The 26635-nt window shown below is 45.9% G+C and overlaps 2 protein-coding genes across 2 annotated transcripts; one reads left to right on the top strand and one right to left on the bottom strand.

Annotated features, from left to right (window-relative positions):
* Positions 1-185: 185 nt before the first annotated feature.
* LOC120789822 (WD repeat-containing protein 37-like) lies at positions 186-20660 on the bottom strand. Its single transcript, XM_040126878.1, has 14 exons — positions 20538-20660; positions 18767-19042; positions 16393-16489; positions 16157-16252; positions 15445-15509; positions 11311-11449; positions 10728-10799; positions 10463-10507; positions 10211-10287; positions 9757-9991; positions 8182-8323; positions 3926-4060; positions 2731-2845; positions 186-2608 (listed from the first exon to the last, which is right to left on the bottom strand). Exons 2-14 carry the CDS (start codon positions 18917-18919, stop codon positions 2477-2479), a joined length of 1503 nt encoding a protein of 500 aa, XP_039982812.1. The 5' UTR covers positions 18920-19042; positions 20538-20660; the 3' UTR covers positions 186-2476.
* On the top strand, positions 20347-25728 carry idi1 (isopentenyl-diphosphate delta isomerase 1). The gene is made up of 7 exons (XM_040126880.1): positions 20347-20475; positions 21553-21799; positions 22636-22808; positions 22921-23013; positions 23114-23244; positions 23368-23472; positions 24988-25728. The coding sequence occupies exons 2-7, from the start codon at positions 21663-21665 to the stop codon at positions 25198-25200; spliced, it is 852 nt and encodes a 283-aa protein (XP_039982814.1). The 5' UTR covers positions 20347-20475; positions 21553-21662; the 3' UTR covers positions 25201-25728.
* The last annotated feature ends 907 nt before the right edge of the window (positions 25729-26635 follow it).

The raw sequence follows: 26635 nt of genomic DNA, 5'->3' as shown, positions 1-26635 counted from the left end.
CACTCGGTAAGAATGTTCGAACACCTTGCGGTTCCACTCTCATTAACACCAGACATCAGTATCCCCAGATACCGGATTTATATCAGGATGTATCAAGTGTGACTCTCAGGGTGATGCATATCGCTTCGGCCTGAGTAAAATGTGAGAGGGGCTCGTGCGAAATAAGATGAAAAAGAGACCAGAGACACTGGAAAAGGAATTCACACATTTTTATTGGAAGGTGTCAGAGAGCACGTACCCGTCACAATAAAGTATGCAAAGTAGATCGCATAATGAAGTGGGAGTTTGAATATGATTCGCTACAATGAAGCGAAGCCTAGCCGCATTTTTTATCCCTCCAATCGGGCCCACAGTAATTTAATGTATCAATCCAAAATCATATTTCCTCCGAGTTAGAATCCCTGTGTGGGGCGCCAATTGGACTTGCCTTTCTAGCTGCAAATTAAAATGACACTGATACCAGTGGGCACTAGATCGAATTCCCTGAATGAAACAGGAGTAAAAATCTTATCTGCGCTGTGCAGTGGAACCCAATTAGTTACTTAACAAGCATTTGGGAAAGTGCATTAATGCTCGGATGGATAAGGCTAATGCACAATTTCCAATCCAATGGCAAGGCATTTCTGTAAGTGTATTACGTTTGTAGGTTCGTGCTTCTCTCGAAAACCTTTCCCGGCTCGACCACCGGTAGAAACAGCAGCCGGGTCTTGTCTGACGCCAGCTTTCGGGGTGGGTTATGCATCCCTATGTACGCTGAGCTACAGTACATCTACACCAGTCACACAAGTACAATAAATCGTCTTATGGGATTTACAGCACTGAAATAAGTTAAACATCTGAAGATCAAAAACTACAGCGTGACTTCATGTTTAGGATATTGCACAAGTGGAACAAGTAAAGAGTTTCCTGGATTCCGGTCAGGCCCAGGTCCAGATAAGTTACTGTGTAATTCTCAAACTGAGATGCGGTGTGTACCTCAGCTCCTATTCACCGATGTCCGAGACAAGAGAAGCAGAAAAATCAAGGAGCGGGGTTATTGCTTCCGTTTTGGGGATAACGGCGCTTCTCGCAGACCGAAACGCTTCCTCTGCAACCAAAGGTGCGAGAGGTCGTGCGAGGCTAAGGGTTCAATGCAAAGCGTGAACACCGTAACTCGATGGCGACAGGCTGTTACTGAAGCACAGAAATGTCCGGTAACCAACCAGTTCATTTGGGGTTCGCACATTACGGCCACGCAGGGCTCTGAGTTGGCAACAGGCTGAAGGGGACGGCTCTGCATTTCACTGCCACCGAGGAAACACGCGGGCAGGTTATAGACACCTACACCTGCTACGGCATGATTACGTCGAACGCATCCCAGTCACAGACCCTTCGGAGGATTTGTGAGCAACGCGAGAGCAGTTGTTTCCCCATTATTGCTGTGCTCTTGACACTCTGCATCGGGACAGAGAGGCAGAATAGAAAAGTACGTTACATTTAAAAAAAGAAAAGAAAAAGAAAAAGATTTTAATCCTGCTGTAAACATGGAACAAGGCATCGTTACAGTATCTTAAGTAGTTGGAAAACATTGAAGATGGAGGCTGGCTGTGAACTGAAAGCATCGAAGGTAGTAGGCAACGACTCGAATCTCAGACAGGACAGCGGGTCCTGTTTGAAAGAATTTAAGACAAGTTGCAGGCCTGAATATGATATGTTCAAAAGGTTTCACAGAACCGCGCCGTCCTCTCCAAGCTCCACCCTCACAAAGGCGGATACCGGCGAGACAGTAATCCTCTACCAAGCAACAACCCGCACCACACATATACATTATGTCTTTAAATCATACTCGACAGACGGCCCTGGCCCTAAAAGCGTTCTTTACAAGTAACATTCACAAACCCGCTTCCTCTACATGCAAGAGCATCCATTCAGCAGCAACTAAACAGCGGTGTTGTGAACAGCAGCCTGTAACTGTGGGGTCAAATATATATTTTTAACCAGAAAGAGCTGGGGAAGACCGGATCCGCCGACCCGTGTCACAATTCACAATCCATGCTAAGTGAGTGAAGGGCTCAAATACAGAAGAGCGGCTCTGTGGCCTCGTACACACTTGGACCTTAAAATGTCGGAGCCCGGTTATGTCGGTCGACACTCTGCAGGTTTCGGCAGACAGACCGAATTGATCTGGGGAACGATATGCTCTCATCGATCAATGTGAATAGCTGCATCCCGAAAAACGACACCAACCGTGGCGATGAACAGTGGTTCACACCTGCCCGGTTGCCTTGGAAACTGAGAGATACACCACGACTAACTGAACACTTTAATCGTACGAGCATGTACGAGGTCCACGGATTATACAGTGTTTATTTATACCATATTGTATATACACGGATAGATTCTGATCAGTCTCCTACGTCACTGTGTGTTATTTTGCGTGCGTGCGTGCGTGGGTGTGCGTGTGCGTGCGCGTGCGCGTGCGCGTGCGTCAGTAGCATCACTTCTCCTGCAGCAGTGCGGGAATGTTGATGTTCCAGCCGATGGCCTGCCGGTCGAAGCCGCAGGTGAACAGGTTGCACGACTGGTTCTCTTCATTCCACGCTGTACAACACACCATACGCCTGTGACCCTACACACACACACACACACACACACACACACACACACGCAGGTTTAAAACGTTCGGTTTCAACGATGCCGACTGACCAATCAAACGCACGCCTTCCCGCCAACCTTTTTCCCCTCCCTTACCATTCTGTTGCTGCGGGGAAGTCTGGCCAGCCTCACTCCGCTCATGTCAAACAGTCGGACTTGGCGATTGTCGTGTGGCAGAGCGATGATCCTCTGGTTGGCGGAGACGCTTATCCTGAAACGTCAGAGCAAGTTCACTTTGAATCAGGGGCCAGATTTGGTTCCTTCTCCTGAGAAAACGGCTCCTGTACCACTGCAGCTGGACTGGTAAAGGTTGAACAATTCAGCGCTGGACTCACACAAAGTATTCACAGTTCACCTTCTAGGGCATACGCGCAAACGGCTGATATTCCCTGTATTCCCTGCTGGCGTTCAGGATGATTACTGACAACTGGAAACGGAGACATTCACACTTGTCAGCAAATGAGGAAACAAAGATATCCTTGCAGTTGCCTCGTTTAGGCTCACAGTATGTTTGTTGGAAGTACTTCTTAGACCACAAGTAATCCAAACTGGATCACCTGCAGCCCAGCTGACACTGGTGTCTGACTGATCGTGAACCCTGCATGTGAACAGTGGCTTTAAAATCAGGAGAGCAGCAACAATAATGCTTCCCTCCATTACTGAGCTGCACTGTGTGAGATAACTATCATCTTTTTTTTTAAATGCCAGAAAGGAATCCTATTCTTTTCAGAATAGAGAACATTATGTTTAAACCAGCATTTAGGCAATCGTGGCACACGTGGACGGATTAGGGCACAGGTCTACAGGGGTGTCGCGGAGCCCCCAGACAGGGCCTCGGTTTGAGGTTACCTACATGTATTGTTGGAGAGTCAAAGAGCTCAAATCAAAACTCGGGATGTCCTGGTCCCAGAAGGTCTTTTGACATTGAGTATCTGTCAATACTTTGGCCACGTGGAACTGTAGATGTTCACGTTCCCATTTTTTTCCTGAGCATTTTAAGGCTTCTCGTCCATCTCGTGGCTTTAAAGTTGGAATGGTAAGTTAATTCAACTGTGCTTGACAGCAGAACAGCTCTGGGACAGTTCTCTATTATATTAGTTTGGCTGTAATACGTGAATGTGCAGTGCCAGGAAGCTCTGAGAAGGGTTCGGACAGGTTATTGACAACATGGACAAAGTTCACTCTCCGATTCTGCAATGACCTTAATGGTCTACAGAAAACGACTGCTTGCAGCAAGCATTGCATCTACGAGGCCTGGCTCTCATCCAGTTACACGTGTCCCGTCACCCACCTGTTCACAGCCGAGTCGGTGCGGATGGTTGCAATAGGCGACCTCATGTTCTTCAAATCCCACACCTTGACGGTGCGGTCGTCGCTCCCCGAGACCACATTGTCGCCCACCGTGAACACTGCCGACGTCACCGTGCTACACAGAGAGAAGACAGACGTTACACAAAGAGCGCAATACTCTCCCGTATGTGTCCTCCACAATCCCGTTCAGGTGCGGTGGAGAGAGCTGATGGAGGTCGATACTTCTGTACACTGATCTGTTTGTACGCTTTTAAATTTTACTCGTCAAAAGCCGTAGTTAGGAATTGATGCTCATTTCGTATTTCAGGAAAAGGAGAGAGGGCTTGGGAGGGAATAGTTATGCGTGTGGGCTGTCGATACACGGTCAAGGAGGGTTTCCGTTCTGCTCGCCACCGCTTACACACATTTACAGTGAGCCTCACGTCCTCTGTGGGTGATTCTGTTCACGTTAGAGTTCAATAAATCAATTACGCTAAAAGCAGACAGAAAAAAAACGCACCAAAGCATTGTATCCCTCAAGCGACCGAAAAGTAAGAGCGGTACTGGGTGTATTAGCCCACGGTTCCAAACCGTTTTTGTCTGACGCACCTCCAAAGGCAGCCGTTAGTTTTAGCTAACTATCTTAACTTCCTTTCCACTAACCGTCACTATTTCAAGTATTTACCCATTACCTTTAGTTAACTACTTGGAGATCGCTAATCGTCTGCTCACTGGTTTTGTTACCGTTACCACCACTGCAGCGGTCAGTATGCGCTGACGTCACCGTGGGTGTAGTTACAGGTGCGAAAGAGCACAACTCTGATCACAACTGGGTGTGACAGCACGGCAAGACAAATGACGTGATGCCACTAAGGTCCAGCGGTCTAACACTGTACATCAGTTGCTCCTGAGAGGGTTTTCTCTTCTTCCCTCACTTTTGTTCCTGCTTATTCATGGAAGGAATTTTAGGAAAGAAGAAAAAAAAAAAGCTGGAAGGGATTTCTGTGTAGTGTGCCTTCACAAACACACACAGCCTAAGTTTCCGTATCTAGTTTTTCTTGCTAAAACTGGCTTCTCCTTTAATTCAAATCGACATGGCATTACGGACTAATTAGGGGCCTCAACTTTGTCCTATTAGAGAGGGCGGTGCTCAAGGAAACTGCTGTATTGTTACAGGCGCCTTCTGACACTGCATGGTACAACCCACCTGGGAATACAAGAGGTGGAGCGGGACAGAGAATAAGAAAGATAGGAGGTGTGCCGGGGGCGTAATCAGACAAGGTAATTGATTAAATGGTTGATTAAGGTTAAAGGGTTTTTAGAATGGGTGGTGAGGAGGGAGGGGAGTAGTCAGTGTTACTTAATGAGAACCCTGCAGTGCCTCTGACAGCCAAGGTCAAGAGTCCTTGTAAGTGGAGACTTAAGGAGCTGGAAAGGAAGAGAGACATACAGAGGGAATCATGGGACCCCTCTGCAGTTGGAGAAGTTAAGGTGAGCTGAATGTCTCCTACGAAGCCCACAGGTCCCTTAGCTCTACAAAGGCACGACAGGAGGACACATCCTACCTCCGTCTGTGCTTCTGCTCACAGACGGAGGTTTTCCTCCCCAGACCTTTTCAACCAACCGCTAACACTGAACTTATATAGGGTGCGGGTGTTACGGTATGTCGGTCACAACCCAGGTCAGACCCGGTAGTTTCAGCCTCGACAATTAAAGGGAACTTCTATTTCAACAACTACACAAGTTTTAGCAATTTCGGGTTAAAAATTGCCGCCTTCTTGTTTTCTAAGAGCAAAGCTCTGACAGACCGTTTGACACTCAGTTGCTTTGGGACAATCTTTGAATGAAAATCATTACTTTTAAAACACTTTTAAAACATTCTGTGTATCGTACCGGTAAATATCCGATTTGAGGTGGATGAAATGCTTTGGCCACACAGAGGAATTTGCACTATAGTTCTCAATTAAACTAATCCTCGGTACTGGTTGTTCTTTCTTTACCTACCAGCACTCTCTCCCACATAAATCTGCGAGGTAAACTGGTGTATTTGTTCTGGCACTGTGGCTGGGATCCTTAGCCTCCTTCCTAACGCGCGCTTTCAATGACTGAAATGACATTTGTGAAAATCTCACAATGAAATCATTGTAAATCGGTCCGGATGGGAGCGTAAGCCAAACGCCTTACATGTAAAATGTACATGAAAGGATTCGAGCCCGGACACCCAAGAAGTCTTAGAGCAGTCTGTTATTTGGCTAAAACCGACAGTTGCTGAGGACCTGGTAAGTGCCGCCACAGACAGGACGTCAAATCTGCGAACAGACGCACCTCCACACACAAACTTGCATTTCTATCAACTACAATCAAATGTCTCCGATGGCCATCGACGGCTGCAGAGACAAACGTGACATGGCATCCCCTTTGTAGAGCAAGTCCTCTGTCACTTCTCGTTTGCTCTCAGCCGTTTTGTTAGCTCATGTGCAGTTGTCATTACTCTGCAATTACGGGGGGGGGGGGTTAGGCTGCACTTTTAGCTGCCGCCATTCCCTGTCAGGGAGCGTTAGCTGTAATTGCCAGTGAAGACGCTGGAAACGAGAGGATGTCGCCCCTCCAGCTCTCAACCTCTTCTGCCTTTTAAACCATTCACACTCTCATTTCCTCTGCCGTTTCCACAGGGGGCTGAGGAGAGTACACCATTTATGCTACGCTGTCATGACATAATGGAGTTTCCGAAAAATTAGCAGGAGAAATGGCAGAGAGATGCTGTCGCTTCCGGCTAAAACCAAAAAATTCTCACAAGTTGGAAAGTGGAGGAAGCACGGGGATGAGTAATCAGCGTATGCGTCTGGGTGACTGCTGATGCGACCTTTGACGACCGGACCCTAAACAAATACACACATATACAGTCAACAGTATTCTGCAGAACTCGTTGGAAGAAGATGTAAAGTGATGGCTTTAGAGCTGCAGCGATTTGTTAATCGTTTAGTTTATCAAGAGAAATCTTATCTGCAATTATTTAGTAACTGATTTATCGTTCAAGTTATTAAGCAAAACTCGCCAAACACTCGAAGGATCTGCGGCTTTTCCACGTCTTACATTATAGTAAACGGAATATGGGTTTTGGACTGATGGTCGCACGAAAGGGGACATCTGAAGACGTTACCCGGGGCTGCAGTATACTGTGATGAGCAATTTTGGCTGTTTGTTTTTTTTATAATGTTTTGTAGAACAGCCGAAATCGAGCAAAAAAATCATTAGTTGCAGCCCTACGTGTAGAGCTCCTAATGAACAATAAGAGCCAGTTCAATTTTGATTACTCATTAGCTCTCTAGGTGCCAAGAGGCGGCACTACTCTTACTCAAGAATACTGCAGCTGAACAGTAAATGGCCTCTAAAGGTTTTTGCAGTCCAAACAGTTTTTATCTGTTTTTAGGCTGGATAGCAGAAGTCTGAGGAATCCTTACATTCGCTTGAAGGTCTGAGAAGCTTTGTTGCTTTAAAGGCACCGCTGAAGGTCAAAGAGGGAAGTTTTCACTTTAAAGCACACCAGTGGTCAATTGGGAAGGAAAAAAGGATGGAGGGAAGGGAAGGAAAGGAGGAGGGCTGTCGTTAACTGTGAAACGCCGGAGCTTAATCACATTATGCCAATTGTCTATGGGAGAGAATTAAAGTGGGATCTGTAGGAATTATAGATGTTGGGGTCGTACATAATGAGCTCTATGTAATCCCCCACTTGCAATCAGAGGCTGTCAGCCAGCACACACATGGAGACATGCACGTAAACACACACAGACACACGCACACAGCCACTGAAAGCCACAGACAAGCCTGACAGTCATCGTTTTGAAACGAGCGGCTGCAATTGAGTGTTAACAGAGAGCGAAGTGCCAAATTACACAGAGTGGGGGATTAATGCCGAAACGCACAGATAAATGAACAGCACGGCGAGGGAGAGAGACAGAGGTACACAGAGGAAGAGAGGGGAGAAGGACAAGCAAGCTGTCAAAGTGAGGAGAAGTGCTCCGTAATGAATGAGAGGCAAGTGGAGGATTTGGCTTAGAGCAGTAGGGTCTGGAAATTAACGTGGCACCGTAAATGGAAAAATCGCAGAACGTGCTGAAGGGATTCACACACCAGCGAGAAGCTACGGCACCCCCCTGTGGGCACAAAGAAGACTGCAGCAACCGGCCGTCACTCAAGCTGCCCGGGAATGAGCTCTCTGTGTGAGCGCGAGAGCGTGAGAGCGTGAGAGACACTTACTCTGTGTGTCCCTGGAAGACATTGACAGAGTGGATGGACGGGTCTCTGAAGTCCCACAGTCTGAAGGTGGTGTCTCTGGATGAGGTGACCACCAGCCGCTGGGTGGGGTGGGTACAGCAGTGGGTCAACTCCTGGTCATGGCCTGCAAAAACACGCGCAGACAGACACACACACAAAATAGTAACCATGTTCTTCTCTTTGTGTTTGTATACCAGTAAATGGCTTCTGGAAGAAAGCAGTAACATTTTGTCCCTGTCAGTCAGAAAAATGAACATGAACGGAAGGTTTTCTGCCACAGAATTATCCAAAGCCTCTCAAAGCAGCAGCTCTAAATTTTGGGAAATATACTCACTCACCTTCCTGCCAAGAATTAGATGAAAAGAACAGTGCCACTCTCAACTCAGTGTGCTTAAGATGAAGTAAGTGCCAGCAGATTCTTAGCTTCGCTTTGTTCAAAGACTGGAAAGACAAGCAAACAGCTAACTGGCTCCGTCCGCCTGCCAGCCCCTGTAAACCTCACCGATTAACATTCTATATCTCGTTGGTCAAATGTGCACAAAAACCGAAGTGTGAGACATCGCGGTGTTACGGGGGATTACGTGTGCTCGGCCAGATGCAGTATCTTCCCAGGCTCTCTGTCTTTTGCCTGGCAATGTCACGGTGGTGATAAGACTCTGGGAATCCACCTGGTGTTTCTGGTGTTTATGCTAAGCTAAGATGATCAGCTGTTGGCTGTAGCTTCACATTTAGCCGTCGGACATCAGACTGGTATCGATCTTCTCATCTTGCTCGAAGCAAGAAAACAAACAGGAGTATTTCCTTAAATGTCAAACTATTCCTTTAGAGTCTCGAAAATAACAATGCCTCATTGTTTAAAGTGTCAGAAGAGACGCATCAAACTTCTCAGCGTAGTCTGCTTGGACTACAGTGTATTTACTTCACTGTTTACTAGAGGAAACACGGGTCTCTTCCTGTTTAGTTTGGGAACCAAAAAACAGCCAACAACTGCAGCATAAAAGGAACAACCAGCCCTTTTTTTACTTCCCTTTCTGCCAGTTTACGTGTTACCTCTTCTGTGTAACATACTCTTTACGCATAAACATACACACACACACACACACATATATATGTATATTCACGTTTATGATTTACATAAGCTGCGCACTTATATGTGTATTCGTCCTCAGATACAATCCCAAAAAACTTATCAAATCAATTAAATGAATTAAAAGAAACAGAACAGGTGAAAAACACACAGACCTGTGTTTCCACTGCACCTGTAACAAACAATACTGACAGTACCATGGTTGAACCTAATTGCAGACCCTTGCTGTGGGCTTTTCCTCTCTAGAACAGATATAAACCAACAAACTAACTTGCTTTACTGCACATGGTGTTGCTTTGGAAATGAACTGTACCCTTACACCGGTTTACCGGAGTGAATCAAGTAATGGGTCTTATCAAAATGAACAACATGAAAATGAAAATTAATAATAATCAAAACATTTTCAATTATTTCAAACAAAGCAACCATATCATGCTGAACTAAGACGTAGTATCAGCCTGCTTGCCTACCAGTGAGCGTGTGAACCAGTTCAGACGTCTCCACCTCATACAGGTTGGCAGCACGATCCCAGGAAGCCGTCACCACTTGTCGGCCTCCAACCAACCAGTCGGCTGCAATCACTACACCCTGGTGGCTCTTCAGGGTCGCCGTAGCGACCCGGACGGTGGGGACCTCGCACGGGCCCTCGCCGTCCACCTCGCCTTCCTCTCTGTCTGACGAGTCCTGGTCGTCATCGCACGGAGCCTGTGATGGGACACACAGCAGTCCAGTCAGTGCACACGTATGCCTGGCACGACAGAGAGCAGGAAAACACCGATCGACCGGATCTAGTGACTTGGTGTGATTAATTCGCCCCGGAAAGTAAAGTGAATCGTATGTAAATGCACTTGATATTCAAAACTCTGACATTCCAGGACATTCCAGTAGAAAAGCCTGGGACGGGAAGAGAACAAAGCTACTCACACTGACATCTGGTGGCGGCTGAGGGGCAGGAAGCTGCACCATGTAGCGCCAGATGTGAGCCGTCTGGTCCCCGGAGGCTGTGCAAACAGAAGTAGAATGTCAACACACGAGCAGCACATTCACATGTACACAGCTGGAGACAACAGAGGCAAGAAGAAGGCGGTCAAACAGTCATGAAGAGAGTCAGCATGTTGACACAAATCTCAGATGTAGCCATTTTAACAAAACAAACACACGCATTCAGATACAAACCTGTGAGGGCCATCTGCTCTGTGGGGTGGAACTTGATGGAGTTGACTGTGGACAAATGATGAGACGTGTGCATATGTTACATCAAGTATTCCTGTCATCTAACCAACCATGTCAGTAAATGTTGACAGACACCCTGTTGTACGGTATCTAACAGTAACCTACTGCATATGTTTGAGACACGAACCAGCCAGTGTTGTGTGAAAAGAGATGAGACACAACAGAACTCGCTACATATACGAGTATATATACATAGTTTTCTAATTACCTGATCCTGCATGACCAGCATACCTCAGCAGACATTTCCCAGTCTCTATGCTCCACAGCAGAGCCGAGTGGTCTGTGAGGAGGGAGCAGGTCGGACAACATGAAGCCAGGCGCAGTTTGTACCGTGATCAGCTAATGATCTAAGGTTGGAGCGTACTGTTTTTAAACGGTTAGATTCAGCGAGACATTTCTGGACCACTTTGTGCTGAGATTGTGCGTAACAGGAAACAAGAAACACACTGAGCAGAGCTAAAGCTTTTAAAGTTTCTCGTTATGGCATTTGATGGAAATGAAGGAAAAAAACAGCATGCTCAACAAAAATGAATCAATAGTTTTGTCCTTTTGAGAATTGTCTTACAAATATTAGCACTAACAACCCTACTGGCGTGCAACAGATGCCATCAGTCGTCTCAACTATGCTCTCATTTTTCGCTCATTGCAACAAGGCATCGCAGTTACTTTGACACTGATACGATGATGTCAATACTGCATGCAGCACCTTCAGTCGTGACTAATCATTCCTATCCAAAACTACTACGCAGCTTGTTGCATGCGTAAAAAAAAAGCGAAGTGACTTGGTGTACCTGCAGAGGCGGTGCCAAGGACCACCGGCTGAGTTCGGGTGACGCTGAGGTCCCAGATCCCGTCCCGGTGGCCCACGTACTCCTTGAGCAGCTGGCACAAAGCCCGAGACCCTGTGGTGGCTTTGAAACTGGACACGATCTGAGCAGCCGAGGGAAGAGAGATGGGCGTGACACAGAGAAAAAAAAAAAAAAAAAAAATGAGAGAGCGGCATGAGCTTTGATCCCGGTTCTGAACCGAAGCCGAACTACACACAGTGCTGCTTAACACCCCCAGTACAAAGCTTTCAGAACTGACAGGAACGCTGGGTACTTTGACAAAATGGGACGATATAAATACCAGCACGTACACGGCTTAAGTTCCACGGCCTAATACGGCACAGCTACAGAAAGATGTAAATCGATTGGGTTTATAATTTGTGTTTGTTAACTGAAATCTGGCTAGATAACCATACCCTAGACTAGAAGACGTAATAGTAGCTTTTCGTTTGTTTTTTTTTATGTTTTGTTTTTTACACACATCAACACAGTTTATTGTCGCTCTCTGACAACAGGTGAACGGAAAAGCCACTGTTTGGTGTGTTAGAACCAGGGCCTGTATCACAGAGTATCTCCGAGGACCAGATCAAAAACCTGTCGACAGCCTGACAGGGATGTCATTCCTACAGGATCCTGGCAGGGACAAATGTTCAAAATGAAGTGAGAAGTAATAAAAAGCAATAGGAGACATTTTTTTATTGATCAGGAGAATCATTGTGTCAGAGACAAAGAGACAGTTCACCACGGACTAATGCAATTATAGACGCATGTTAATAAACACCGATTCGACATTATGAGCCACTTTTGCACGGACTTTCTTTCCTTTTCCTCTCTGCTTTGGCAGCAGAACGAGTCTTTCTTTGAGTCACCCTTCATCACCTTCTCGTAACAGTTTTTTCATCGTGGGACAAATAAATACATGGAAGGACTATGCATGTATACTATTCCGTAGTGACAAGTGGCGATTTTTCGGCAATATTCACTCTAGACTACTGAACATGCTAAAAACGCTGTTCATATTTCAAAATGCCTACCTAATAAGTAACACTTCTTTACAGCTTTAGCATTACATTTAATATTTGGATATTATTCCTAGTGTTTCTACAGCTTCTTATTCCAATCCCCTCGTTTCATTGCACAATATATTTTATATTTTTACCCAGCTGTAACGCATTCGGATGTTAAGCTCAGAGAAGGCAGGAGAGCCAGCGAGAGCCAGCGAGAGCCAGACTAAGTTGAGCTTGCTGTGTGATACGGGCCTCTAGAGGGGTAGCCTGCAGAGGCCAAGTGTATGTACATCCTGTAAACAAGAACTATTTTTATATCAGAGCATGTTTCTGCAACTGCCACAAGGTTTATGGTTTCTAAGTGCACCAAAGCATGTATCACTGGAGTATTAATATCTGGGCTGTTCGTATGCCCGATTCAAGTACCAGTGGACGGAACAGTACTTATATAAGCAGTGCACTTCTATAATAAGATTATCTAGTGGTTTGTTTAGACACGGCCCTCCGTCGCCGCAGACTTCCAGATGAACAAACTAAGGGGGGGGTCGTAGTTTCACTTGTCAGAGTGGTCACAACCTGCACTGTACATGGTGCTGCAAGCAGACGGCTGACCGCAGCAATAAGCCTAGGTCCTCGGTGGTCAGTAGATGCAGCAGCGAAGCATCGGCTTCACATCTGTCAGACTGTGTTAATATACGCTTTCATTCCGTCTGGTTACACCACAATACAGTCTTATTTGTTTGCTGTCACAAGAGCACAATGAGCAGTGAGAAACGAGAAGAATAGCCAGTTCCAGACAAGGTCATCCCAGCAGTGAACTGAGGATATAGTTAGTGCAGATCATTAGTCCCTTCAGTCGTAATGGAATTAGTTTTTGGTCATTTTTCTCAGCCAGCTGATATGTTAGCTGTATATTATATAGCAACTAGTTCTGTCAGAAGGTTAATCTAAGAAGTCCTCCCTTGATCCCGTCGCTGAACGATCTGAGTCAACCATAGATGTGGGTCGCATGCGCCATTTTACCATGTTTTCCCACAGCCAATTTGCAATTTGCAAGAATGAAACTTTGAATGAAAAGTCCAAAAAATCCATACTGTGAGAAGGTGGTCCATGCTTTTATATAATCCAGTACAGTTAACAAAACCTTCTTTAAATTTGGCTGGAATGCTTTACCGCTTATTTACACGAAACCTACGCTTCTTCGCTTTACAGTCTACAATATGCCGTCGTTTGCTGACCTGCGAAATACGGTCGAAACCGGAAGTTGCCGTCCAAGATGGCGGACGTTACGTGCTGTAAACCGTTTACGCTTGCGCATGTGCGACTCACATCTACAGCTGACTCAGATCATGTAGTGACAGATGCCATGTATCCTCTTTTTTCAGCTTTCCGATTAGAAGAGGATTGTGTCCCACTCTTCATCTAGCTCAGACTTTGGCTGCAGTGAGATTGTTTCTCTGCTTCAGGTAAACGCAGAGAGAGAGCGGAAAATGAGAGGGTCAAAGACATGTTTGAGAGCTATATTTCAATCAGGTAAAACATTTTTAACATTGCTATTTATACCATCATGAGGCTCGACACTTACATTTATTTTTAGGAGCACTGCTGCCCTAAAATGAAAAAAATTAAGGGGCAAAGACAAAAATTAAGGCCTCAGTAATTTTTTTTAGAAATAATGTAATTAATGATAAACATACCGTAAGCGTAAGATGGAGGAGCGAACTGACAGGACTGGGAGACTATTCAAGAATTTTGAAAGATGTACTTGGAACTCAAGAGTCATTCACACCGGTGCATCCACATAATTCTTCACACTTGCGCACTCTACTTTTCACTGGCATGTGAAAGCGCTGCTGAGCCCTGCTCTAAAGGAACAGTTAAACATTTTGGGAAATGACTCGGTCGCTCTCTTGCCAAGAGTTAGATGAGAAGATCGACACCACTCACGTCTGTACAGTAAATATGAAGCTACAGCCAGCAGCTGGTTGGCTTAGCTTAGCATAGAGACTGGATATTAACATGTTATGTTATATCTCGTTTGCTAATCCGTAAAAAAAATAATAATAATAATAATTTACAGAGGCTATGACTACTTCTCGACTTCTCGGCTGGGAGGAGTCTCCAGGCAGCAGGTGGACACTCCACGTTACTGGTTCTGGCCAAGAAACAGCCCGGCACACCTCAGTGTCTGTATGGAATAAACAGGCTGGTTATAAAGTGTTCATCGGTGATCCCTAGTGGTGCTGGTGGGCAGATTTGACCTTTACCAAAGCCAGGCTAGCTGTTGGCCCGTTTCCAGTCTTTGTGCTAAGCTAAGCTAACCAGACAGCTCAGTTTGAGGCCAGTCTGTCTAAACTTAACCATTCGGACTACTGGTAAATCTGTATTGTGATGTGGGAAAAACAGTCTGAAATTTCGTAACTGATTAAGATTCAACTCTACTGGCCGAGGACCTAGTGCAAGGAATAAGTTAACCAATCAGACACTTCCAGAAAAGTGGGTTCCTTTAAGAAACTGTGCAAATATGTTTTCTAGAGTTATCAAATGCAGCCGTTCACCCAAATGACCTCTGACAGGATGCAGAGCAGAGAAGAGATGAGGAGTCAAGGTCAGACTTTAGTTAAAAAGAGACTAAGCCCACAGCTGTTCCCCCACGATGCTTAGTGACAAACAGAGCATTCAGGAAGTTACCCATGAATCTCCGCCCCACAACTCCCATGTGGCCACACTGAAGTTGCGAGCTCCACATATTTTGCCGTGGAAAGTGTACGAGCTCTATATCGACAAGAGATTAAAAAGGACGAAGTCAAGGGAGATGTCATTTAGAGGTAAACACAGAGTTTGATTAAGCCCTGTAAATCCAAACAACTACATATTAATCCACCATTACCTCCAAAACAAAGGAGTTTAACAATCATAACATTTGATCACAGTTTCACTTGTTTACCCAAAAACACTTCCTTCCCCAAACTGATAGCATGACAGTCTGTTACCGTTACCCCAGGCCTGAATCCCACCAGCTCAGACATTTACACGGATGATGAATCTTACGGGCGCTATAGAACGCGTGAACACAGCTTGGGTGGGGTACCTTGCTGGTAGAAGCTTTGTAGGTCGTCTTCAGCTTCTGTGACAGTTGACTGGTGCTGTGGCTGGCTGTGTGATGGAGAGACAAAGAACAATGGATGATTGGTAGGTTTCACTGCTGCAGCCATGGCCTGATAAAGTTTCAAGACTCTGAGTAGCGCACACATCAGCGATAAAAACCCTTGTTGTGTGTCTGCACGGCTGCTAATGACTTCTGAAAACCTGTGTCTGCAGGGATGGAGTTCACAGTGTCATTTTCTTCCAGAGGGGGGTTTGATAAAGCGAGATTACCAGTTAAGAAAGACCTGCTGCGGCAAATCAGCCTTGTTTTCAGGAAATTCTGCTTCATAAGCCTGACTCGGGTTACCATGGAAACGTATCATCATCCAGACCAAACCAGAAAAAAAAAGAAAAAGAAAAAAAAAAGATATTCGCTTCAATTCAATTTACTTTCTTCTTCCCTCAAGGGGAAATTTGAGTGATTGGTGAAATATCAGCATGCAGATGCAGCTACCGGGTTTGTTACAAAAACAGAATTTGAGTCTCTGAAATGTAGAGATCAACTGCTAGAAATATTATGAATTTTCCAGCCACCACGGCTTTGAGATACTGTTTTTACCTTCATTTGAACGCCACACAGTCATCTCCTCTAAATGTAGAATGTAGAAATACAGAAGCCTAAAGAAATAATAACAATTGTGGAAGAAATACCGGACCTTTTGTTTTCAGGGCTCCCTTGGTGGGGTCTCCTCCCTCAATAGTCTGTCCATCTCCGGTCAGACGCTCATTCAGGGAGTCAATTTCCCGGCGTACTGTAATGTTAGCACAGTGACAGGGCCATCGGTGAGCAAACACTGCCTGCGCTCTGAAACCATCTGGTTAGTCAGTCAACCCCTGAAGGTCAATACAGTAAGGTAAAAAAATCTAAATCTTCCGGCGGTCAGTTACCCACATTCAAGGTTTTCAATGTAAAGATTTTCAAACTCGCGCTCAATTTGGCCAAAAAGGTCCAGAAGATTGTTCCGCAAGGAGAGGGGCAGCTTGGAGTCCTGCACAGACAGACAAAAAAAAAAAGGACAAACACTTTTTATAAACCTCCGAGTACCTCGTAATATAGGCCTAAAATTTCAGAATCACACTGTTGTAGGAAAATTAGACACCGCTTTTGTTCCCCCCACACCCTCTTGAAGTTTGGTATTCTCTTTTAATTATAAAGCCATACACACATTTAAGTTGCGTTTAAAAATCTGGACTGTAACACCATTTTCAAACTTTTTCACCAATTAATAGGTTCAAACCTGAAAATGCCGCTGTCGACATGAACGAGCACAATTTTACAGAGACAAACAGGCATCTGATAACTTGTATAATCGCTGTTCAAAGAGACTCACAAAGTACACACCACTTTAACAAATCGAAAGAAATCCACATAAATCTCATGCCAAATGCAGACTGTATATTTACCTGGTTTAATCCGACACCAACTGCACTTGGGTGAATACCCAGCTACATTTTGGGCTACAGAGCTACAGCCCGCTAACAATTAACTAACTACACACCGGCCAGGGTCCGACCGGTCAAACTCTACATTTCAACTGACTTACCTCCATGGTGAACTCCTAGAAGTACCCAGTCATCAGCTGACCACCAGTTTACAGCAGACTAGCATGCAAAGAGACGTAAAGGCTGCTGTGAAAACAATGGACTCAAAAGGCTGCATTTGACAGCTCGCCTTGAGAGCTGCCTCTTATTTCTGCAGCCCTCTGAAAGACGAGAAAACCAAATACTTAACCGTCGCTCTTCCCTCTGGCACGCGTTCAAACCCACAGTTTGTCACAGAGACGTTAACCGCCGGACCATGCTTTCAGCGCCACATGTCAACACGTTTGTTAAAAAAAAAAACAAAAGGAAAAAAAAACCAAAAAGGTCGGTTAGCAAACAGAAGCCAGCCCTTATGAACTCAGAGCTGCCTAGTTGTGGCGCTAAAACCCGCAGCATACGCTGGATAATTATGACAGCACTGAAAGTGGGGAAGAAAATGCATTCTGTGTGTTATATGTGGTTTGTAAATCTGTCTGTGTATGTGGGACTTGTGCCGTGTGGGGTAGACTAGGCGCATAAACAGAGCCAGCATACCTTGGCAATAGAGAAAAAGGCCTGGTGAACAGACTAATCCGACCTGGACGAGCAGCCCATATTAAAACTTGATGAGACGACAGGCCAGTGCAAGCTGAGCTCTAGTTTCTGAGGCTGACAATTCAAGGACATGGTCGAGCAGAGAAAGTAAACACTGAAGGCCTGCCATGGGCTAATGAATGCTGACAGAAGTCATGGATCGCATTATTTTGGACTGAATACTTCGATGGAAAATGTGGATGATTGAAAAGGCCACACACGTTTTTCACATAATCAGCTGCTCGAAACCAAACCGTTTTGTCTTTCCTTTGTTTACCAGTTCGTTCTCCCTGGACAGAAAGACACGATGAATCAGTCCACAACACCTGACAGTCACTCCCAACCGCTTTATCGGGCTTATCTGGGAGATGACTGTCAATAAGGTCAGTCTAGAGCCAACTCCCAAAAGTTAACAACCTCGATGTTCTTGATCAAACAGAAACAGCTTTTATCCTCTCAGCAGAGAAGAGGCTTGACAGTTTGCATCAGTAAATACCTGCTCATCAAAAAGCTTAAAGTCTTCCCTGGCTGGAAGAATCAATTTTAGCTCCGAGCTAAATGTTTGGAGATGGTTAACCGCTAACTTGATGATATCAGTTGGCCTAAGAAGCCACAATAGATTCCTTTGTTTTAACACAAGGAATCAGTAACCAACAGGCAGATCAACACCGGGCAGTTTTTAAAAAGTTTAGAGGATGTAAAATCTAAACGACATTGATCAAACCAAGTTTCATCCCTATAGCTACGTAAAAAAAAAAGTTTTCCCTGGGGGGAGAAACCACATCTCATAAACACCCTCTAGCATGGAAGCTGTGGATGTTGTAACACCAGGCAGAAAAATAAAAAGCAATGCTGCCCAACCGGCTGGTACTGTACTGTCATGACAAAAAACAGCCTCAAACGATAAAAGAAAGACAAATCATGCTAATTAACAAAAAAAAAACTGTCTGGTACGTGCTTTTTTTTTTTAAACAGATGCATTAGAAACTCCATGGGTCATGTCTACAACATATGTTGTCACATGTCTAAGCTGCACGTTTACAAAAATGTCTGTCTGTAGCTGTGACGAGTGTGTGTGTGTGTGTGTGTGTGTGTGTGAGAGAGAGAGAGAAAGAGAAAGAGAGAGAGACATGTCTATTCATCTCCTTCACCTGTCCCTCCAGCATGTCTCCTCTTTGGACGCCCGGTGGCCTCTCCTCTGTGCTGTTGGTGCGCCGGATAGACAAACTGTGAGCCTTGCGTTTCTGCTTGGGGTGACGGGCAGCTGAAGCAGAGCCACTGCCGCTTCCGCCCTCCACAGGCATCCCTCCTACCGGCTGGTTGGCCCTGCCCCCTGCTCACGTCCTACCTGAGAAGCAGGTAAACAAAGGCCAAGCTCACTGGTTTGGCTGGTGGGCGCGTTACGTCGGTGGGTTATCACCAACCACCTGCAGGTAAAAAAAAGAAAGTCAAGTTCAGGTTCACAGCCACTGAAGGAACTGATCAGTGTGAAGGCTAACTTCCCGCAGAGATCGGAACTAAAACCAACAGATATATTCAGATTTAGGGCGCTTGTTGGTGCAGTCTTGGCCTGATACCTGCTGCTCTTAAAGAACACAATTCCAAACTCCATCCAAAAATCCAACAATTCAATGCTGCTTTACTCATCAGCAAAAATGTACAGTATACTTTGTAGAACCAGAGTTAAGACATTTTATTTTTGAAAAAACAAAAACAAAAACAAAAAAAAACAGGTACGCGCCTGATGCCATTATCTACTAAGCACCTTTTCAGTGAAACCTCTCTTCGAGGTAATTCACTTGACTCAATACCACTCAGAGCTGTTGGAAGACGACCGTGGGAATAACAGGTACAAATACTGAGAAATTAAACGTTCTGTCGCATAGACGAGCCTTTCGTGGTGAACTGTGTCCCATCCGAATTGACCACTGGCAGCCGGGGAAGCCTGACAGACTTACAGTCCTCTGCTGTAACGTACCCGCGTTTGCCAACAGGCACTGCGATTTTAAATTAACAGTATTTTTAATGAAGTTCGGCCCACGCTCTTTACATGCCAGGGAGACGACTCATTTGGGGACTATGCGGGGTCGTGCTGTCGTTATGGCGGCCTAGCGTCACAGTTCACGTTATAAGCAGCCGGCCAATGCTTTTAACCTGTAGGCGGTGTTACGGTCTTGGGCAAAATACTGAACGTTGAAGTGGGACATGCGCCAGAACAGGCGTGAATTTATTTTACATTGTGCCTAATAACGGGCCTTAACAAATCAACGGGGGAAACTACCATTCGCTGCTTGCTTTAATGACCCTGTGAGCCAGCAGCTCCCATGCACGGTCCAGCACCGACACTCACCACCGCCGCCGCCGCCGCCGCCCCTCTGACTCTCGGACACTCGTCCGGCACGGAGGTCTGAAATCGGGGTTAGCGCCATGCTAACACGGCTAGCTGCCACATATCACCGTCACTGCGGCGTCTAACGTTCATATGCCGCCGATCGGGTGGCGGACGGCCTTCTTAACTCGTTGCGTAACGTGTGCACCTGTCAGTTTGCAGCGTTCAACGCGCTGTCGACGTCTGACCTCGGCGGGCACAGCTCGACAACTTTGGCTGTTTTAAGGAAAATATCTCGACACGGCAACCTGGTTTACTTCAGGTCACGTGGTTTGTGTTTGCTCTTTTTGCGCCAATGGGCTGCCGCGTCGCCGCCACGGCATCCAATTAAAGGCGGCGACGTCAGAGCCGAGGGGGGTGAGCGCTAGGTCGTCCGACTGCGGCGCCGAGCTCTAAAAAAATGTCGCCGTAAACGACCGCAGAATACGCGAAAAGACGCGGTTTTTCCGGCGGAGACGGGAGAGTACTCGTGTAAGTAACCGGGCGCGTTTTCGGTCGCTCTCTGGGCTGCGCGTGTGGCAGACGGTGCGTACTTAGTCCGGCTGTCAGAGGCCTGGGTGGCGCGGGCTGCGCTGTGGTCTGACGGCGTGTTCGGACCGAAACCCGGAGTGGACCCGGACTACGAGAGTCCCACTACTGCGTTTGGTCGAGACAGGTCACAGGGGTGTAACATCTTCAGTGCAGGAGGGACTCAAGTGTACTTGTACATCATTTGAGTACTTGCATTTTATTCTGCTGTGCATATACTTTTATATGAGCATTGCAGGACTTCTACTTGTAATAGTCTTTTTTTTTTTAAAGCTGCAAAAATTAGTCAAACCATTAGTCGATAGACAGAATATTAATCTGCCATTATTCTGATATTTTGAGTCATTTTTTAAGAAAAACTATCAGATATTTGCCACTTGTACCTTCTCAAATAAGATGATTTGATGCTTTTTTTTTTTTTTTGGTCAAACATGAAAGTAAACTGAGCATGTTGGTTGGAAGATGTCACTTTGGCCTGTGGGAGATTACACCAGACCTTTTTTTTTTTTTACCGTGTGCGATACCTCCTTGGTCACTGAACTTCATAATGAAACTGAGTGGCTGCCCGGAAAGCGATGAACCGCATTCGGAGTGAGATGGCTTGGTTTGGTTTGTCGGTCAACTGATGAAATTCGATTCAACTGTCTCTAAAATTAACTCTTTGTCTTTAATGAAGCCAAAACCCCATCCGCGTGACTGAAAAGCGAGAACTTGCTGTTTTTATATCAATGTGAACGTAATAGCTTTGAGTCTTTGAGCCCTGCTGGGACAGAGATAGAAATGTTAAGTTGAGAATTTACGCTCAACAATAAGTCTTGGTTTATCAATAATGAATATACAGCAATAATTAGTTAAGGTCCTTAACTGAAAAGTTAGGCATGTGTGTCGAGGGCTAATGAGTTGAAATCATGCCGTCTATTAATAAACCTTAAAAAAGAGAAACCGTTCTTGGCCAAGAACTAAATACATTTTTAAGATACGTTTAAGGGAGTTGTAGTTGATGTTCATCCTCATCCCCAGGTCCTACCAGCAGTGTGTCTTCCGATCCTGACTGGGTCGACTCCGCGCCGGTTTTCGCCGGCACCCAGCGGCCCCGGACCGTGTGATTGGTTTTCCCTTTCGCTCAGGCGATGGTGCGAGCCGTGTGGGCGGTGCTCCGGAGAGTGACCTGCGAGGGAGCCGCCGCGCCGAAACCAAACGTACCTGTCGCGCGGTGGAGCAGAGCCGGCCGCACGCCTACCACCCGCCGCCGCAGCGCTTTGTCCAGGTAAGGCCGGGCCCCCGTGGGTCCCTGACTCCGGTCCGGGTCAAAGACAGGAAAGCCGCAGATAAGCCCGGCGACTTTGAGCCGGGTGGGCGCACAGCAGCCCGTCCTTCTCTGCGGGCTGGCGAGATGCCGTTGTCCCACAAGGACTGAAAGTCCTGCCAGTTTCTACTTTAAAAAAAAAACAAAAAACTGCTCGAACCCCGAGTGCGGCCTCTCCAGTTCGGCGTCGAGCGAATAAAGCAAGCTGCACTCACGGCGAGATAATCTCAACGTGCACGTCTCCTTAGGTCGTAACACGGAGGGCGAAGGGACCGGCTGGTGGGGAACAACACCGTGGCACCGTCCAGTACCTGGATCGTTTTTCTGACAGTCAGTCGACCGTGCGCCTCAGAACAAGCGAAAACAGTCCCAGGTAAGGGACTGTTTGCCCGCGTCTTTACATCACACTGCGGGAATAGAAAGAAGGGAGCAGACAAACCGTAACATGTTCGTAATAGACGGATTATGCAGTTCTTGAAAGCGTTGCAGGCAATATTGAAACAGTGAGAAATCTGGTGAGTGTCGGAGTTAGTTTGTAAAACGTACCCGACTCGAGCGTGAAAATTCCTTCTCTAACTGCGGGGTGGAAATAAAAACTCAAGGCCCGCTCACTAGCTTTTTCTCGAGCTTTCAACAGCTCCCCCGAGTCTTCCTCGGCAGACGGAGTGTCCATGTGCTGCAGCCCCGAGAGCTTCAGAAACAGCCAGTCGGGTGTAGGAGTATTTGGTCTTAAAAAAGTTCTGACCTGCTCCGGAAAAACACACTGAAGCATTTCTACTGTGGTCTGCCCGCTGCAGTGAGGGGAGACACCCGCAGTCTGCGGTCAGAATGCCCGAGATAACCACGGATCACCTGGACGAGAAGCAGGTGCAGCTGCTGTCTGAAATGTGCATCCTCATCGATGAGAACGACCACAGGGTTGGAGCTGACACCAAGAAAAACTGCCACCTCAACCCCAACATCGAAAAAGGTGTCCGTCTAGCGTGCTGAAATGCTCACACACACACACACACCTGTAGTACATCTCCTTTTTCCCCATGTCAGGCTCGTGCTTATGGTAAATTGTCTCTTTGTTTTGCCAGGTTTGTTACACAGAGCTTTCAGCGTCTTCATTTTCAACAACGAAGAGAAGCTGCTCCTACAACAGCGCTCTGACGCCAAAATCACTTTTCCAGGTCAGCGGCACACCCCTAAACCTCCCAGTGTGACCCCCTAGAAGCAGTCCCAGCATCAGTAGGCAATGTCTTTAACCATCTCCTGTGTGTGTGTGTGTAGGCTGTTTCACAAACACATGCTGCAGTCATCCTCTACACACAGACAGTGAGCTGGAGGAGAAGGATGCTATAGGAGTGAGGAGAGCTGCTCAGAGGAGACTCAAAGCTGAACTGGGTATCCCCATGGAACAGGTAATGTACTCTGTGTGTGTGTGTGTGTGTGTGTGTTGAAGTCCTGGCTTCCTGCATCGAATGGAAGAGGATTATCGAGGACTGTGGTGAACCTATGCTTGCATCTGATCTCCTCTGCCTCAGGTGACACCAGACGAAATGACATATCTAACAAGAATCCACTACAAGGCCCAGTCAGACGGTGTTTGGGGAGAACATGAGATTGACTACATCCTCTTCATGCAGAAGGTAGCACAGTAATGTCTGATGGTCTTAGACTTGAGTTACTTGGAGTTCGATACACATCACATAACCTAATGTGAGTGTTTTCCCGTCTTCTAACCATCGGGATCGAAAAACTCTCACACCTGTTTCCCAGGTTCTGACTCTTGCATCCTGTCCGAGTGGCCAGAGATGACGAATGTGCGTGTTCGATTTGAACAACACAAGACAATTACAGGTGCCCCTGTATGAAAGTATAAAGTGATAGAAAGTAACATTAATATTGAGCGATAAAGCTGACATCAAGACTCGTTCATTTGGGTTTACATCGTACACGTTGAGCACAGACAGTTTCGGGTTTGGGACTTTCTTTGCGTCTTGTACATACCCTGTCACTTTCAGGTTTCCATTAAGCACAGATTACTCAGTAAAGCACACATGGCGGCCTCACTGTGTGCGTCAGTGCATAAATGAGTTGTTGGTCCATTGAACACCGCTTCTTTTAGGAATCTGCTGAATGTGAGCGCAGTTTATCCAAAATAATAAAGGTCTAATTTAAAATAGATTCTGACGCACGCCCCTTTGATCAGGTAATAACGCAGGACTTGGCTTTACTTTTGTGGTGCACATTTGAACCCTTTAGAAAGGGCACTATTTGTTGTTGAAAAACCTAATGGGTTTTTCAACAAAGGCTGAAAATGTTGTTTTTCAGAAAAAGGGACTCTTAGGTCTGTGACTCAAACGTAAAGAGTACACGATACTTGGAAGGGCACAAACAGGAAAGTCAAGTGAGGGTCTGTCTAATGACTCACTGGCAACGTTTTGTGGTCAAGTCTCCGGTTCTTTGTTCTCGCTGAAAACAGAAAAAGCTTTTCAGCTACAAAAAGGAACACGCATCGGTTGACCTGGTCGGTCCCTAAAATGTTTTAGCGTTCTCCAGCACACGTGGGCAATTGCAGGGCGCAGACTAAGTGCTCTGAGCTTGACTGCTGCATCTCTCTGAATTTTTTTCAAATCTTACTTTCCTCTTTAAACCGCAAGCTTCGAGAAATGATGGAACCAGAGGAACTAATTAAACTAAACTAGCAACGAAAAGTCCATTTTGCCTTTTCCACTGCATCTTAAGAACCATTTAGAAGTACATTTGATGATGAAACACACTTTTCCCACATGAGGCAACAGAAACCAATTTGGTGCCAGTAGAGTCACAGTTAAAGAGAGACTGTCAACTACATCAGCTTTGGGAAGTCACTGTTTTCTAAGATGTTAGATGGAAGTATGGGCTCTATATTAAGCTGCAACATCACAGCAGAGGTCCCTGTCATTTTCTCAGTGACCCTTGCAAAGTTGGTTGACACTTTCCTGAGGAGATACTGGATCAATGTAATTTGCAGCTGAACTACTACTGACGCAATGCCTTGAGGCGGTTGTGTTTCACAAGAGGATCGACCGGTTTGAGTGAATTTGGATTGACTTTCTGCACGTGCAAGATTATGAACAGTCACTGTGTGTGTATATATTTTTTTTTTTGTCTCTCCGAAGGCCGTGGAGTTGAGCCCAGACCCCAATGAGATCAAAAGCCACTGTTACGTGAGCAAGGAGGAGCTGAAGGAGATGCTAGAGAAGGCCAAGCGCAAGGAACTAGAGATCACACCCTGGTTCAGCCTCATCGCAGAGACCTTCCTCTTCAAGTGGTGGGACAACCTGCAGAACCTCAAACAGTTCATGGACCACAAAAACATCCACCGCATGTAACCGCAACCAGGATCAGGCCCGACCTCAGTCCTTTCGAACCTTTGCGTCTTACAGTGTTTGCCTGACAGACAAGCACAGCCAGCTGAGCTGCTGGAGGTCCCTGACCTTTAGATGTCAAAAGATAAGTATCATAAGTGTAGGATTTCCACGCCAGAATAGGGAGTGTGTAAGAGGTGAGGTGGTGCTCAGTAGGTTTGTAGCTCTGAGGTGCATTCATAGGCACGAGAGGCGACGCTAGTAGGGCAGGACTGACTCTTTAGTAAAGAAGTACGTCAGGTAATCAGTTCTGATAAGGATTTACAGACTGAGCGGAGGACATCTAACATCTTAGTTTATTAGACAGAACATGAAGAGAATAGCCTATTTTTCTATAAAAATGTAAAGTAACTGAGTACAGGTCTATAGGCTGAAATTAAGAGTCTCCAAGTCACAACAACCACTATCACTCTGTTTTTTGTTGAAAATGAAATCAGTGAACAAGCTGTAAGGTTGTACCCTTTCACACAATAAAGTATTTGATTATGGTCATTGGTAGTAGGTGGCTGTTGTTGCATCGTGCCACTGGGACATTTTGGCGATATTCATAAGACGGTAGCAACATGTTTGACAAGATACCTACGACTGTTCTGAGGAAGTGAGTTGGTGCGCCTGGAAGTCATTTACCTCAATGATACGTTCGAGACGAAAAGTAATAAGGGTATAATGGTGAAGCACGCAAAGTCCTGTCACGTAGAACAGTCCACCAAGTTTAAAAGTCAAGTTAACTTTGCCGCTGCCTTTTAGAGGGGAAAAAGACCAACTTTTTAGCTCTATCAATGGATAGTACCATAAATGAGTAGATTCAAGTAGTTCCATCGTATCACTGTATCGCCTCATGAGATCACCAGAGCACTCTGGAGCGAAACGTACTGCCCAGTGTCAGAGAGCTCGGTCTCTCCCTGAGCAGGTCACGGCTCCTCCAACAGTAGAATGACCCTAAACATCTAAAAGCAGCCCAGGACGGATGAGATGAAAACACTGGCCCGTTCTCAAGTCGAGTCTTGATCTCAATCCAACTTAACGTCTACGGAAATAGCTGAAACTCACAGCTGGGAGAAGCGGAGCAGTTTGCTCAAGAAGAGCGCTGCAGAACTACCTGCCGAAAAGGGTAGAACTGTCATTCGGCGCAACAGAAAACACCTGATCGCAGTGATTGCCCAAAGGATTTGCTACAAAACGATAGGTAAAGGGTCCCAGTATTTTTGTTCATGCCTTTTTCCGTTGTTGTATATTACGTTACATCAAAAACCAAAAGCTACCTGTCTGTTTTATTTAATGTGTAATAGGGAACAGTGGAGGCCAGTTACTTTCGTCGGTTTCAACTCGTTTCAGAGTAAAATCTTCTTTTTTAAGTGGAAGGGTCTGTATATCTGTAGACAACTATAGCTTTTACCAT

The sequence above is a fragment of the Xiphias gladius genome, chromosome 5 (assembly GCF_016859285.1).
Source record: "Xiphias gladius isolate SHS-SW01 ecotype Sanya breed wild chromosome 5, ASM1685928v1, whole genome shotgun sequence".
Taxonomy (NCBI): Eukaryota; Metazoa; Chordata; class Actinopteri; order Istiophoriformes; family Xiphiidae; genus Xiphias; species Xiphias gladius.
This window is presented reverse-complemented; position numbering and strand designations above follow the sequence as displayed.

What these genes read in the sequence shown, in the direction of transcription:
- LOC120789822 (XM_040126878.1), bottom strand. Translation starts at nt 18,919, where the DNA reads ATGCCTGTGGAGGGCGGAAGCGGCAGTGGCTCTGCTTCAGCTGCCCGT. An exon ending in ACAAAGCTTCTACCAGCAAG is followed by an intron (nt 11,450 to 15,444) that starts GTACCCCACCCA and finishes TCGGCTGCTCAG; the next exon opens with ATCGTGTCCAGTTTCAAAGC. An exon ending in ACTGGTTCACACGCTCACTG is followed by an intron (nt 8,324 to 9,756) that starts GTAGGCAAGCAG and finishes GTGTTTTTGCAG; the next exon opens with GCCATGACCAGGAGTTGACC.
- idi1 (XM_040126880.1), top strand. Translation starts at nt 21,663, where the DNA reads ATGGTGCGAGCCGTGTGGGCGGTGCTCCGGAGAGTGACCTGCGAGGGA. An exon ending in CGCCAAAATCACTTTTCCAG is followed by an intron (nt 23,014 to 23,113) that starts GTCAGCGGCACA and finishes GTGTGTGTGTAG; the next exon opens with GCTGTTTCACAAACACATGC. An exon ending in TGGGTATCCCCATGGAACAG is followed by an intron (nt 23,245 to 23,367) that starts GTAATGTACTCT and finishes CCTCTGCCTCAG; the next exon opens with GTGACACCAGACGAAATGAC.